Source organism: Colias croceus, chromosome 7 (assembly GCF_905220415.1).
Source record: "Colias croceus chromosome 7, ilColCroc2.1".
In the NCBI taxonomy this organism is placed as follows: Eukaryota; Metazoa; Arthropoda; class Insecta; order Lepidoptera; family Pieridae; genus Colias; species Colias croceus.
This window is the reverse complement of record NC_059543.1, coordinates 10389021-10406312: the sequence shown is the minus strand read 5'-3', so window position 1 is coordinate 10406312 and position 17292 is coordinate 10389021. Positions and strand designations below refer to the sequence as shown.

Genomic DNA, 17292 nt, shown 5'->3' with positions numbered 1-17292 from the left:
TTTCAAGTTATTCAAAGGCTTAATATAATGATGGACAAGTCATCAGAAAGTACGCCGTTTGGAACTCAAGGTATATTATATTATTATTATATTTTAATTAAAATAAAAGTGTATTGTTCTTGTGTAATTAGCGCTATTACATTTTGGCTAATTAATAACGAGCGCTAAAAATTATTACAAGCTATTTAACAAGAGACCTTAGTAATTTTTCGGATATTCCACTTACCCGCGGGCTTAAAATTTATAAGGTAAAAAATGTATTGAAAAGCTTTTATGATGAATATTAATTAGGATGTTTTTCAGATTTCAGGTTACAAGGTAACGGAGCAGTCTCATTGAAACAATCTTGGCTCGTTTTTTTGATATTTTCGTATTTATTATTTTAATCTTGTGGTTGTTGTTGTTTCTAATGAACACATGTATTTGATTTAACAAGGATTGAGTACAAATAATTATACAGTATGTTTTATGTTATTAAATCGAAGACGAATTGTAAATTTTAAGTGAGTGTAAATGACTCAATTATTTTAGTTTATAAACTGATGTTGATGGCAATTTATATTGGGGATATTCATATTAAAATGGTCATGATCCACTAAATTTGAAGTTAGAAATTATCTCACCAATCATAGCTACTTCATACGAAAGGTAAATGCTCCTAAGATGAACTTTATTTCCTATAAATTTTAACGGAAACATTAATGCTTAAAAGCCTGCAACGAGTATGGTTCATAAATATTACTATCTGAATTAATATTATCTTCAATTCATTAGAAGATTGTGTGTAATAATATGTACAAAAGCTAAAGCGCGTCACACACGGTGAATATAGATACTATAATATTTTATGTTAACATTTTCTAATATAAAACGTTATAGTATCTTAAGGTATCCGGTATCAGCGTTCTGACCATCATTTTTCTTTTTGTCATTGCGTACTAAGACCCCTGTAGAACCGCCATCCTGTTACAAATGACCCACAAAATTTCGGGTCTTAACCCACCCAATCCCACAAAATCTTAACATAAAATCTTAGATTAAGGATTGGTCTCCGCGCGCGCTACGACTAGATACCGCCGGCGTACTCGAAAAATGCGGCAACTAAAATTACGCCGAAATCGGCGTACCCGAGCCAGTCGTGTCACAAGCATTGTGTGGAGAGGGCGTACCGATAGTTTCTAAAGATTTTGGACAAAACCTGAAGTAAAATGCCTGTTTGTGCCATAAAACTGTTAAAAAAAAATACAACAAATAATAAGAAAGACACTGGGATCACGTACCATCAGAAATAATCGTGTTATTCGATATTTCACCTGTACTTTGAAAATGTTGTTTACGAAAATACGACGCCATTTAGTGTTGCCGTACTGCATATCCCAAAAACACACTTTTAATTTGAACTTATTTTATTCATAATGTTTTTTTTTCAATACTATTACTAACGCATATTATAAAAAAAATGATAATAACAATAATTTATTTCTGTTTAACCTTGTTTAACTGACTCATATAATATATGTTTTTTTTTTATTACCGCTTTTTTACTTTTAAAAAACCTTTGTGATAGTATAGTGGCATCGCAAGTGGATTTGAGTCACATGTTCATGGGTTCGATTCCCGGCAAGGCCAAAATGAAATAAAAATATTTTTCAAACTTCTTTCCATTTCCCATTTATGGGGTAAAATTTATGTAGCTGGCAGTACAATTCTTCGCACACACTAGGGTCACCTAGCGTCCTTACAAATTGCCTTACACACACTACAGAACTGAGTTGCCGCACTCACGGAGCTATTGTTTTTAGGTGGAGCGGTATCTAGTCGTAGCGCGCGCGCGGAGACCAATCCTTAATCTAAGCATAAAATATTATAGTATCTTCACTGTGTATGACGCGCTTAATTCTAAAATCTTAGAAACAACTATAGCCATAACTGCATTTATTTTATATATAAATTATATACTGTAAACTTTGTAGACTGGCAAGGCGCAATTGATAAAATAATAACATATCTTCTTGTATAAGTATAGTTATAACGTTATTGATTTACACTTTAGCAAATTATATTATGAGAAATATAAAGAAAGTATTAATAGAGACTGAAAAGAAACGTGTATGTATGATAAATGTAGGAAATTAGCGCTTGAAATAATATACTACATTGAAATAGGATTTATCGACTGTACATAATAAGTTATATAGTATAGGTAGTCTATACAGCTATTGTTTTATGATATTATACAGGGTGTCCCACTGATGGTATACTAAGCTCAAAGGGGGTTATAGTTTTGCATACGCTGAGTTCGTAAAAAATAATTATAAAATTCCAGACGCATTTTTTTCAAATAGATGAATTCTTAAAACTATATGTGTACATCTATAACGAGCAACCCGCCCAACTTTACCATCAGCACGTGAGCTATCGTTTAAGGTTATGTTTTCATAGACAAAATGCTCATATTAGCGAAGCGGTATATGCCGGCTGCGCGAAGCTAGAGAAGAAAACATGGATTTTCAGGAAAAATTTAGCATAAATTTTTGACGTAATTTTGTTGTTTAAGGATTTTTTTACGTGATAAGTCTATGCAAAACTACAAGTTCCTTCGCGCTTAGTATACCGATAGTGGGACATCCTGTATAAGCGTCAGATGATTGCTTTTCACGTTTGTTAATGTTTGGAACAGCTTTAAATATTATTTTGATACAATTTGTTGTTATATGTTAAAGTATACATTATTCTTTTGTTTTTTAGCATAATTTAGACCTAGTTAAACTTGTATATATTGAGAGATCTTTGTTCGATCCAAATATTTATTTCATTGTACTGAAAGGTAGTATTTTAGAAAACCTGTCAATTGATTTGTATGCGGACCATTGTGGCTATCGAAAAATAAAGAATTTGCAGCAACAAATAATGTCTATTATTTTATTAACCCTCCTATCTACTTTTTTTTTTAATTTTCCTCACAGTCTTCAAAATGCCAAGCACATGGTTGTTGGCAAAATAGTACACGTATGCTTTACAACATGATAAGTATCTGAAAACCACGAATACAAGACTTGAGTTCTTGAAATTGAGTCAAACTGAGTAATGTCGAATAACTCTACATTTTATCCAAACAAATTATCTGCACAAGGAATCATTATCTAGTTGTTTAGATCGAACCTAAAAAACAAAATGTGAGTCAATATTTAAACACACCTTTTGAAAGTACAGTGTGCCGTAAAACTCAAACTCAAACAATTATTTATTTGTTCACCACACAACTCTTTTAGTAGCGCTTTTGAATTGTCATAATAAATTGAAACTACCTTACCTTTACAGAGCAGATTTATATTATAATATTATGTTTCCATCATCGATTTTCTGTTCTATCAAACCTAGGCTTCTTTTATTAGTCTGTTAAAGGCATCGAATCCAGAACTTCTCGGTTACTTAATAAGGGAGACGTACAATTGACTAGACCGTGTTATTTAAAAATCTTATATATAAAAATGAATCGCAAAATGTGTTCGTAAGCGCATAACTCGAGAACGGCTGAACCGATTTCGATAATTCTTTTTTTATTATATTCCTTGAAGTACGAGGATGGTTTTTATGTAGAGAAAACGTAAATATGTACCACGGGCGAGACCGGGGCGGACCGCTAGTTTAATATATGTTAGAAATTAAATACATTTTGTGATGGAATTACATTTGCCAATGTTAAATTGAACCACTCCACTGTTCAAATAATATTTTCATAAACAACTACATTAATATAATAAAATTAATATCGATTCGCTACCTCATTAGATAAGTGGTTAGATTGTGTTTTGTTGTACAATCCTCAATGTTCGTTCACGAGAGCAAGCAACTATGTAAAGGTTTGACATTATTGTTTGAAGTGGTTTCACGTATCAAAGTGATGTCACAATTGCTATAAATTATTCATTTTAAATGTAACTTGTCATTCAAATGATTTGTGTATTCAAATAGAAAATTGCTCTTTGTATTTCGATGCCACTTTTCTCTTTATTTGATAATAATTAACTGAGTAATTTTCACTTGAATTTTCGTTTCGTTCATTATCAAGTACTCTTTTGGTCGTCGATATATTTTGTACTTTTTAACTTCATTAAATGCCTTTGAACGTGACGGTGTAGTTATAAAATAATGGAGTTAATAAATTGATGTTATATTTCAGTAGAATGAAAGAATGAAAAGACTTTACCTTTTTTAATGTGTGGCGACAGTGGATTTGTTTATGAAATTATATTTGTTTGTTTTCGTGGTTTTCTTATTTATTAATTCATGATAGATCCTACTAATATTATAAATGCGAAAGTTTGTGAGGATGTGTGTGTGTGTGTGTGTTTGTTATCCTTCAAGCAAATACCGATTACAATGAAATTTAGCACACATATAGAGGGTTCCGCCGCGGGCGGAAATCTAGTATAATATAAAGTAAGCATTTAAAGTCGAATATAAAAGTTCTCATTTAATCATATAGAAGTAACTATGTATGTTGGACGTTGGTACACCCACGCTTCAAATGTTATTGCATCTTTGTAGTGGATTTTTTTTGGTATTTACTTAAAATTTTAGCAGAAAAAGACACTCTCTGTTCCAGTTCCAATTTATTTACCTACATATTTTAATGGACATTATTAAACATAGATACTTATTTGTATTAAAAAATTGAGCTAAGTAACTCCATTCCGTAATTGGATGTTTACAAACATTACACAAACAAAAGGGATTTGCTCTACATTTGTAGTAATTGCATTTCCCATAGCCGGAGGCCCCAAAAAGAGATCAGATTTACTTAGAAACTACATTTAATAATTAAAATGAAACTTTTACACACATGTCTGCTCGGTGCAGACCGGAGTTAAGGAATCATTATACACTATTAATAATTATTCTAATGAAATCTTAAAACTAACACAGCAAAACTACGCTCGCATTCCGTTCCCATGCGAACGGCGTAGTCAGCAGGAACGTAATATAATATAAAATATTATGATGATACATAAGCAATACAAAGCTTACCTGAACTTTTATAATATTTGAGATTTTAAAGCTTCTATCGCGGGCCTTGAGCGCGGGGACCGAATCGGGAAATTCCGTAACGAAAAAACCTCACGCTCCCCACTCCGACGGGATCGATGATGTGGTATGAAGGCATGCTATGCAATAGCTTTACCGCGGCAATCCCCGAGTGCCACACGTCTTATTTTATTTATTTTAAGTTTATTACTTGAACTGTATCAAAAATTGTTTATTACGTATTATAAATAGTTAAATTGATAGACAGCGAAACATTCCCTTGGGCTCACATCATATACGGAACTGAGATTTATCTTTAAGGGCGATTTTGTAATAAGTATTAAAGGGCTAACATTCTTTGTAGTGTCATCCTTTGTAAATGTATGTTTTGTTTCTTATCCTTTCATCAGTTGTCACTCGCAAAGCGGTTTATTCGTAAAATATTATCTTATTTGAAGAACTGAATACGTAGAAGGTCTACATAAAGAGTGATCTTTACTTTAAAATCGTTTTTGAATGCACTCAACTCAATGTGTGTGTATCTTGTAACAAGCACATTTAAGTTGGATACAGATCTAGGTCCGCTCAGTTAGCCTTCTTTATACCTTACAATACTAGTTTACCGCCCGCGGCTTCGCCCGCTTTGTCTAAAACCGAATAAATTATATACTAAAACCTTCCTCTTGAATCACTCTATCTATTAAAAAAAAACCGTATCAAAATCCGTTACGTAGTTTTAAAGATTTAAGCATACAAAGGGACATAGGGAAATAGGGATAGAGAAAGCGACTTTGTTTTATACTATGTAGTGATAAACCAAAGGTAGACGCGTATTAATCAATTTTTTATTCAACTGCGACGGAAGGAGGGTTATGTTATGACCTAGAGCTGTTTAGGCTTGTTGTATTTTTATTTTTATGGTGTCAATCATGTGTCAATATTTGTGTTAAAAGTGAGATTGACGCTGGGTACATGAAATTAAAATAATAAAAACAAATTGACGGCAGAAAGTAATGAATAATACCTAAATCTTGCAGTCGGGTTTTTTGTTTTTATAATAATGTCTTACGTACTTAAGTTCTTATTCACTGATTTGTGAAACCAAAACAATCGATATAATCATGAAAACGTTCAATGAATTTTAAAATCATTTTCTAGCCATGTAGCCTCTCTAGTACATTAAAATTACAGGTAAAGTTGAACGTTGTGTGGGCAGCGCAAACATACGGTTTACCGAACCGTACTTGTCAATTGTGATTTAAAATTTCCGGTAAATTGGTTAAACAACGAGTTTGGTAAATGTTAATTACACAATTAAATACCCAAAGCTGTATTCAAATATGCATTGTACTCGTAATGAACATAGATTTATATGTGGCTATATTAAGTACAGCTTACTTGTTGATTGTGGAACCATATTTTGCGCAAGGCAATCGTTCTGGGTAAATCTAAAAGTAAGGAAAAGGGCTAAGGATTCGTGAAATTCGACTTTATACCCGTTTTCTGAGACGGAGTGAAAAGATTTTGGAAACCATTGATAGTACATAATATAGGTATGTATAATGTATATTATCTTATTTAGTAATAGAAAATAATATTATAGTGAAGAGATAAACGAAAACATTTTATTTCAATCGACATTCTTATAGCGATGTCCCTAGTTTTAGTAGTAAGTTCATAATAATATAATGTACGATATTTGCATTTTGCAGATAGAACGAATTGAATTAAAACACAGCAAAATTGAAATGAAATGAATTGAAGCGGTTTCTACGTTAATTCGAGAACATTCGAGTACCAAGTGGTAATTGCTAAAAATGCGTATTGAGATCGACACCCTATTCACAAATGTTTTCCCGAAAGGTTATTTTTGGATTCAATTTGTAGAAATGTCGTTAACTAATTCCGATCATCAAAATTTATAAAATTAGAAGCCAGTTCATGTATCTCAAAATAAATATCGATCTTTTGCAATAAAGCCTAATAATATAAAGCTGAAGAGTTTGTCTGTTTAAACGCGCTAATCTCAGGAACCATTGGACCAATTCAATTTTTTTTTCATACTTTTACTATAGGGTAGAGTGTAGACCATATATACGTTACACGGGCAAAGCCGAGGCGGACAGCCAGTAAATATAATTGGTATCAGAAAGCTTTCGTTTACAAACAAGTTTCGTAAATTTTGAGGTTTAATTTCTCAAAGTCTAATAACAAATTCTATTACTGTAAACATTTCAATTAGCAACAGTTCGAACCTGTTTCTAGGAATACTCTCCTCTGTAAAATTAATTTATAAGCTAGGGGATAAATTTTTGAATGTTGACGTATTAAAATACGATTTTTTTTAAATTATAAAGTTGGTTTAGTTGTAAAGGGTGGTTTAGTTGAAATTTCATTGCAAAATATTCTATAGGTAGGTACTAGATACATATATAGTAAACCTAATTACATAATAATAGTATATCGTAGACATATGTGTACACTTTGTCAATGCATTTCTATAAACGAAGCAAAGAAAGGTCGATAATACCGCACCAAAGTCACTGGAAATGTACTGAAACAATGCAACGGTGACCGCAAAAGTTTTAAAAGTATACAGAAACAGTTGTTTTCTTGTATTGGCCAATCTCCTCTTCGTATTTAGTTTTCAGTTAGCTTTGTACAATGTTTAATATTCTTCAAGTGTTCTGTAAAGCTCTATGTAAAGCTTATACGCTTTTAATTATGTTTCGTCTACGAATGTTAAGTTTACTGTCTCTTGCCGGGGCAGATGAAGGTTATCACCCCATTATAATGTAAACAGAAATGTTTAAAGTATGATATGAATGATACAAAAAATTATATGAAACAAGTTTTTATACCGTAACCGTAGAATAACTCAGCGATTTCATTTTCATTCTCACTCTCCCTCTCTCTCTCACTCTCCCTCTCTCTCTCACGCTGACTCTCCCTCACAGGCTCACACTCTCACTTTCATTCTGATACTTATTTTCATTTTTATTCTATAAAATATTTATAATCGATGATATGGAACTTGGAGGTAACATTATTTTTGTATGTGGTTTAAAATGGTTTATTGGCGACAATTTAAATGTAACACGTTTCAAAATATTGGAATATTAAATCCGGATTCCGATATAAAGTATTAAGTTTGATTTTCACTAAAACATACGCTTCATAAATCAATGTATTTTAATACATAACGTGAATATAAGTATATAATTGAAAGTTTGCGTTATAGGTGGTAGAGTTAATAACGAACTAAATAAAGCATACATGTTATACAATAGGAATAAAATACTTTCTTAAATTCTCGCGTAAAATTAATGAAACAATATATAAAATGATGGATGTAAAATTTACTTGCAAAACATTAATTTCATCAACAGAACTGTAAGATGAACTCAAACTGTGACGTCATTTCTGCTACTTCGTCGTATTTGCTAATATATTCATACGTGTTTAAATCTAAAGTATAATATGTACAAAGAAAACAATTTTCCAAAGTTACATGTGGCACATTGCCCGGTATGCAGGCGGCATACCGCACATGGCCCTGATGGTTTATGCATTTATACAAGGAATCGCTGTGACTCATTATTTATAGGCTAAGACGGTACGAAAAATGTAAAATTATACGTATATTATTTTAGATTTTTCGTATAGATATCGTATGGTTAGGGTTATAGGGAGAGATATATTTGCTGAGTCAATAGTTATGTATAGTATGTGGGTTTGGTTATGATAAAAGAATAATGTTATTTATAATTTACAGCTTTTGAAAAGCTTCTTAGTTCGTGTAAACTAATATACGGAAACCCTTACAAAAAAATAACGAGTAAAGTTCAACAATAGTTGTTGTCGAAAGCCATTACTTTTGATTTTCATTTAAAATTGTATAGTTTGAAAGTTAATTGAGAGAATAATGTGTCACAATTAATTAAACATAATATCTAAAAGCTAAATATTTTTTAAAACACGCTTTTAAAATCATATTGAATTAAATGATAGCGTACAATATTCAATAAATAAAATAAATTAATCCTGAAATTGTATATTCCAAGTAATATTAATCGTAACGAAATTATGAGTATTACAATTTTAAATAATGAACTGCGGTTCAATATAGTAATTTTATTTACAAAAGAGCGTGTGTGAGCACACGTGTCAGAAGCGAAACTTCTTTGGCAAGATTCAAAGATAGCAAAATTGTCGTCTTATTCCATGACGTGACAGTATTGCCATGCCGCGACCTTGAAATTTTACTCTCAACGCGCCTAAAGAAGTTTCACTTCAAAAATATATTATTACCTAACTAGCATGAGGTTGTTTGATGAGAATGTGATTTTCATGTACCGTAACCCCCGAGGTACTATCATTCAATTAGTTTTGTCAAGTTCGAAACTTTAAGATCTGATCCCACTGGGGAGTATAATTTCAAACATATATTTACTATCATTTTAATATGTTCACGTGTAAATTGCGTGTTAATCCGGTTCTAGGTAAGTAATAGATTAAATTATCGAAAATGTCGAAATATAATTACGTAAAAGAAAACCAATTTATATTTTCCAATAAAATATTTTATATTAATATCACAATACAAACAAATTTGAACAAAATATTAATATTCTTTAACTAAGTGAGTACACACATGCAGTAAGAATTGTATTTATTACCTTTTAAATAGTACAAAGTTTGTCTCCAGTATAACGATAGTCACTAGAGGAATGGGCGCGATGGAAGCCATATTTACTCATTAAATGTTTCTCGCAATCAAAGCTCATAAAGCAGGCAAAAATCGTGGAGAACATAATAAAAGTAAGCTCCAGTTAATTCGTATGGATAACATTGGGATTATTAACCGACCCTGGATTATCAACTTGAAATTGCGAGAACGAACATTATAATGTCGAAAGCAATGAAAAGTTCATTTTAACCCTCCTGTGTTTCAGTTACCATAAAAACTTGGGATTTCACGTTATATATGAGGATAAAGGTTACATGTTGCACCATTAAATTGCCGGTGTTTATTTCAAATGAGCTGGGGTGCAATACTTAAGCGCTAATAAACGGAAAATAATCTATACATATAATAAAATCGTAGGAAAGTCAAAACTGTACATTGAATATTTTTTTAAAAGAATACATAATCCATGATCTATAATCGATATAGAAGCCAAAAACATAGTTTTTAGAATTTTTGTCTGTTTGTCTGTTTGTCGGTTTGTCTGTTTGTCTGTTTGTCTGTATGTTTGTCCGAGCTAATCTCGAAAAGTACCGCATAGATTGACTTCAAATTTTGCATGAATATTACTAACAGGTCGGGTGAGGCTTTTATATACACATTATCATGCTATCACCTCCGGGGGAGGAGCTGTGAACCTTTATTTTTCTAACGTATTCCGTGTATTACACAGCGTACAATCTAAAGACTCATGTTTAAATGTTGTTTTTGGGTAAGCCACGCTATTATCTAGCTTTACACTATAAAAACTACGTCATTTACGTAATTTTGGCAGAGAAACAGTTTAATGAATCTTAGTAGTATAAAGACAAATTTAAAACAGTGCCATCTATGAGACTTCATTAAAATCAAATCAATTTACATATTTAACTCTTCTTGCAAATTTATAATTAAGAATTAAATAATATGATGTTGGTGGGGTTTTTAATTGTACTTATTTATTTAACTTTTTAACCCATGTCTTCCCAGAGTCCACTTCAGGTGCTTATATTTTATGTGAATATACTAAATAAAATTTTACAAGTGAGGGTAGATGTTTATTATTTGATGTCAAACAAGACACCATTAACAGTTAATTGTGACATTTTAAAAAATCCTTCTTGCGTTCCCACAAAAGGTAAAATGTGGCTTTTATATTTATTCTTTATACATAATTAATTATATAGTTAGACTCATGTTTTTAATTAGAATTGAAGTTACGACAAAATAAGAAAATGATGAAATTTTATTTTTATGTATAACTTTTACAAGACTATATTATACGCCCAAAGAAGGTCACTTAAGTTCTTGATAGAATTTTATTTGTTAGTAGCTTTTTAATAAAATAAGGTAAAGTAATCTTTTCATTTTTTTTATTTACAGATTCAATGTTCATAAAAAATTAACGATTTGCGTGAGGATGTAGTAGAAATAAGTATCCTGGCGCGTGGTCAATTGTTGACTAAAGTTAATTTCCAACGTATGGTACAATCATTGGAAGAATCTTGGGTAATTTTAGAGGATATTTTTCGGGAATGAGAAAGGGGGCAGCCAACCACGTATCAGCGTGCGTGCGTGAGAATCTACGTTTTAGTACCAAAAAAAATGTTATTTTGAAACGTAAATATTGCACTCACAACTACTGTACAAGTATGATTTTTATTCGTGCTTTACTGTTGTTTTATTATCGTTATGGCTTTCGCGGTACAGATAGTACTGGGATCAGAGTACATATTATTTATCAATTTAATATACGTACCACACCAAGTAAAATATTTACAATCATACCAAATGGATTAACACGGTATGTACATAAGGCGGTCTTATCGCTTACTAGCGATCTCTTCCAGACTGCCCAAGGTAAGAGATAAAGAATTATACTCATGATCCAGCAATTTTCAACAGAAAAAGAAGTTTTTCTGTAATTGGTAGTTGTTTCATTTATTTATTTTAAATAGGTACCTAATTTTACTTTTACATTTGCCCATTTGCATTACATTCAGCTTCCATAAAACTTATAAAAATTTTATGTTTATTTCTGTCTAATATAACTACTCTTTTTTAGATATAAATAACAAAAACAACTTTTTTATTAAAATTTAGTACCTTGGGAAGATATTATCTATGTGTTAATAGAACAATACATAAAGGAAGTTATGTTACGATTTTATACAATGAAAATATGTAAAAAAATATTAGCAGGTGTAATTATTAAATTGATCCCGAACCCAAAACTGTAGTTAATTTTTTTGTCATTTAGTGTTTAATTCATGTCAATTGGTTCATTAATAAAAAAAATTATGATCATTTAAATAATCACGGCGAACATTTGCTAAGGCATTCATGTACAAGGTGTAATCGTTCAGTGTGCACAGGCGATTTTTTTTTTGTAAGTATTACAGATAACAAAAAACTTTAAACTGATATCGAAAGTACTTAACCTAATAATGGCCGTAATCATTTTTTTTTAAATAAATCGAGAAATATCAAAAAAAATATCTTTAAACCCTTACATTAAGTACATATGAAATATGAATATCCCATATACATTTAATATGAAAGATTTTAGCTTTCTTTTTCTTTTTTTGGTTGTCTGCTTTAATTACTTCGCAAATTTGAAGTGGCATTTTCCACGCTTTTCCCGGACATTTTCACGCATTTTCCGGATATTTTCCGGGCATTTTCCGGGCAATTCCTCACGCATTTTCCGGGGATTTTCCAGGCATTTTCCACGCTTTTCCCGGATATTTTCCAGACATTTCCCAGACATTTTCCGGAGATTTTCCAGGCACTTTCCACGCTTTTCCCAGACATTTTTACGCATTTTCCGGATATTTTCCGCATATTTTCCGGGTATTTCCCGGACATTTTCACACATTTTCCGGGGGATTTCCCAGATATTTTACAGGCATTTTCCGGATATCCCCAGATTTCCGGAAAGTACGTAAGTTTTTTAGCTTAGATTTGTAATAAATTCTATTAACAATTCTATGAATTGTTTATGGTAGTACGTGTTTACTAAATAATTGTATGTAAAGTAGTAACTACTATGCAGTCGCTATTCCACGCGGACGAAGTCGCGGGCACAGCTAGTAAACGGAATATATCGAGGGTTGTTTGCTTTGGATTTAGATAATGTTGTTATTCGCTAACGCTCTCGCTTTTTATGATCGTTTATGCTTTTTATGATTAATAATAAGCAGCTTTATTCATATATCTACTTATATTCTATACATATTATACTTGAAGATTTTTATATTACACGTATAGATGGATTTTGCTGTAACGTGGGTTGATATATAGCATTGTTGATCAAAGGTCACGTATTTTATACGGCAATTGGTAAGAGTAGAGTCCCTTGTTTTGAAGTCGGTAAGGTTTTTACAAATTAGTTTTATAATATGTATCTACAAAGATATACATATTATATTAACATACTTATGGTAAAGCTTAAGCTATTACTATACTCTTAAAAAATACAATATGTATTTTTTTTCAAAGTGCCCGTGTTTATTTGCGTCCAAAACAATGAGTTTGAAGGAGGAATGGTTATCGCGCGCAACGCTAAGTCAGACAAAGCCGCGTTAAGCTACTTCTTAAATATCAAACTGAAGAAATCTTAAGATCCAAAGGACGCTATAAGTGGTTGTACTAATCACGCGTCAAGTGTATCGCTTAGGGATTGGAAAGCGAACAATAGATGGTAATCAATAAAATCCGGCGATCGGCCCTTTGTGTCCCTAATGTGTGGAAATTAGCTCTTTGCTTCCTGACGAAGACAAATTATACCATACTTGATTAATTAAATACTGCTTTCATCTCTGCTATAATAAAATCGTAAGAAATAGTATATTTGAAAGAAAATATATCCATTTATATATGGGATTCTATCGGGAATATAATTTGTATAAATATCGGGATATGAGTTGCACTAATTTATACCTTTTCCAATTATGACTTTATCTATGGGGTGATTGATCGGGCACCTAAATCAAACCCAAAGTTTCTCAATGGATTACATACAACTGCCTACGTGATACTGTATTTTATAAACTTATACTTATGGCCCTGCCATTGTGCCCTTTTACTATCTCTCGTAGTTTCTACAGAAATCTGAAAGCGGAACAAGACTATAAATTCGATTGATACTTTAGTTATATTTAAATTATACCGACCGAATTGATAACCTCCTCCTTTATAAATATAAATTTATAAAGAATAGAAAAAATTCGATCACGAGGCGGGACTTGAACCCGCATCCTTCGCGCCATTCCGGGGCGGATGCCTAATGCCGGAATGGCGCGAAGGATGCGGGTTCGAGTCCCGCCTCGTGATCGAATTTTTTCTATTCTTTATAAATTTATATTTATAAAGCATTTGAATGCCATAAAAACCAAAAAAATATAACCTCCTCCTTTTTTTCGAAGTCGGTTAAAAAGAGAAAGTTCTCTTTTTTTACGTTGCATCGGAGTGATTTTATGGTATGGAAGCTAGAGAGTGACATATCTTATTTTTTCATTCCCATAGGAATTTTCTTTGACCATGTGGTTTATATTTTTTTAATGCCGATATTATCACAATTTATGGTTTATCGCTGGATAATTCAATAGGTACACATTACAGTATTCAGAACTGGATTTACAATTTTTTTAATAAAATGTATTATAAACCATTTTAATTCCCAATAGCAATTGACTGCAATTATGCACTACCACAGAACATATAAAATAGGTACCTCTTGATATGTTATATGTGCGCTACAAATACACCTATTGCGTCAATACTTCAAAAGCAACTGTAAATTCTGTATCGTAACACAATAACTCATTTTTTATCTTATTGGCGACCACTTAAGGAGCTTATTTGATCTGTCTATAACTGGACGTTAATGTTGTATAGGTAGATACTCCGAGGGCTGAATTCTAGCAGTTATCGTCCCGGGACTCATAAAAAGAGATTGCTTCCACTCCAACGACGTTTTATTGACTTATTAACATCGATATCAGATCGTAACACTTGATTCTTTGATCTTCGTCAAACATTTAGGCTCTACTATTTTGTTTCTATGATTGTCGTTCAAGTTAAAATGATATAATAAATATGAATAGGTTTTTTTATAAATTATTATTGGATATTGCTCTATTTTTAAGCTATCGCATAGCTTCTATCGCGGGCCTTGATTGCGGGGACCGAATCGAGAAATTCCGTAACGAAAAAACCTCACGCTACCCGCTCCGACGGGCGGAGGTGTGGCTTGAAGGCATAGCATGCAATAGCTTTACCGCGGCAGTCCCCGAGTGCCACACGTCGTTTTTATTTATTTATTATAAAATTCTTAAATAAATATTGTAATCTAATAAAACTAATTTGCCCACTATTTTGATATAAGGACGTAATTGTTGTATAATTTTTGAAATTGATAGATGAGTGCTCATTGGCATTTTAATTGTATTAAAACTGATAAATAGATATATGTATATGAAATAAAGGCTTTCCATTCAATGATAATCAAAAATACCGACGGTTTATTGTAGTTACCTAGTGTCGTATTATAGCAATGATATGAGAATCCCGCCTGCACCATTTTGAAACATATCACATTGAAATAAAGTTCACATTTCATTGTGAACATTAATAAATGGCACACATGTGAATAGTACACAACTCTATCATTTTAAAGCATTCGTTAAATTTTTCCACCGTTTCATCCCGCTGGAAGTATTCCTATAATGCAATGTAGAAAGCAAAAAAATATTTTTCATACAACACTGATTATATACTCAATTTTAATTAGTTTATGTAACCAGGCTGATTTATTTAATTTTCTTTACAAGTTTACAAAAGGGCCGTTTCTATCGAACATAACATAATATACTACATAGTATAAAATAAAGTCGCTTTCTCTGACCCCATGTCCCTTTGTATGCTTAAATCTATAAAACTATACCAGGGATTTTGATGCGGTTTTTTTCAATAGATAGAGTGATTGAAGAGGAAGGTTTAAGTATAATTTATTATTTTTTAGACAAATCGGGCAAAGCCGCGGGCCTAATGATAGTTAAAAATAAATAAATGGTTGGTACCTAGGTATGATTCTGGACGATACGTCGATCGATTTTGAATATTTAGAAATTAAATAAATGATTTTATTTAATTTCAATTAGTGTTTCTTCTGTTTACATAGAAGTTTTATATATTCTTAAGAAATTATTGATTGCAGTATAGATATTAGGTTCGATACAAGACTATGTTTTTAGCATGCATAAAGATTGGATGAAAGATTTAAGCTTATTATTTGTTTGTAATATATGGCTGATAATAATATGAGGCTTAAAATATTCAGTTAGATAGGAGGAAATGTGTAGTGAAATAACGTCAAAAAATAATTATGAGTGGCACTCCACAAATGTAACTGAGATACGAAAAAAATACATTCTGCGTTACTTAACATGTTGAGTATTTTTTAAGGAAGAAAGCAGCTTTTGAAGTAAATAAAAAGTGAAGTTCTGTGTCCCATTGAATGTTCGTCGCAGTTGCATATAGGTACATCGTAAAAAGAGATTTTTCAAGAGCGTAGGTGCCAGACCAACCCTTTAAACGATAGATTTAATCAAACTTTGTACACTTATCAAGTGACGATACAATATAATATACTGGGTATCTCGATTTTCCAAGATTTGCAATTAATTTGGCCTAATGACCGGTGTCTTGTTATTTAGATTTCTATGGACCGGACCAATAATTTCAGTATAAGGTGTTTTGTCCATAGAATAATTTCATGAGTATAAGCGTGTTTTTTTAACTATATTAAGTACTACTATTAATGGTGATGATGATCAAACCTTGGTCTTGTGACTTTTACAGCATAAGTTAGTAAATGCTGAATCAAAGGCGCGTTGAAATTAAATAAATAGTTGTAGAGCTATTTACAAACAGAAGTGAATTGTTGTAAAGATATGCGTTTATTAAAATGTAGAGTTGCTTTCCTTTTACCTTTTAAATTAATTATAATTTTATGGAACGTTTAAATAATAATATGTTAAATGAATGAATTATAATTAGATGCCTTAATTGTAGATTTAAACAATTTAAAAATGAAAGGCAGTCTCCTGAAATTGATAAATGTTTTATTGTATTACCACAGAACTCCGTGGTTTATAAAGAGAATATATATTTTTTAAGAAACTCGTCATGCCACTTCATACAATTGGGTATTTATATTATTACAACTTTGTTTATTATGTTTTATGGCACATTCAGAAATAGAGAGATTATTAATAATAAAACAACATTTTCTTATAATGAAAAATTACAAATGTAATTCGTGTATATTGTAATTACTCTTCTTTCAAAATGCAGTTCAACTTTACTCGTAAATAAAAACTTTAAATTTGTAACATTCTTCCCCAGTCTCCCCTATAGAACCCTTCTTTGTGCGTGGTCTAACGCATTTTTACGATTGTATGAACGGCCGCGGAGTGAGGGCGTGTCATTAATACGTAAAATAATTAGAGAATGCTTAGTTAGTACGGACTTTA

General features: G+C 31.6%; 1 protein-coding gene across 1 annotated transcript in view; it reads left to right on the top strand.

The window, feature by feature from the left end:
* LOC123693342 (lachesin-like) overlaps window positions 1-777 on the top strand; it is a 33174-nt gene extending 32397 nt beyond the window's left edge. The window contains exons 9-10 of the mRNA XM_045638398.1: window positions 8-70; window positions 304-777. Of these exons, the coding sequence (XP_045494354.1) occupies window positions 8-70; window positions 304-386 (146 nt within the window). The 3' untranslated portion in view covers window positions 387-777. The remainder of the gene's footprint in view (window positions 1-7; window positions 71-303) is intronic.
* The last annotated feature ends 16515 nt before the right edge of the window (window positions 778-17292 follow it).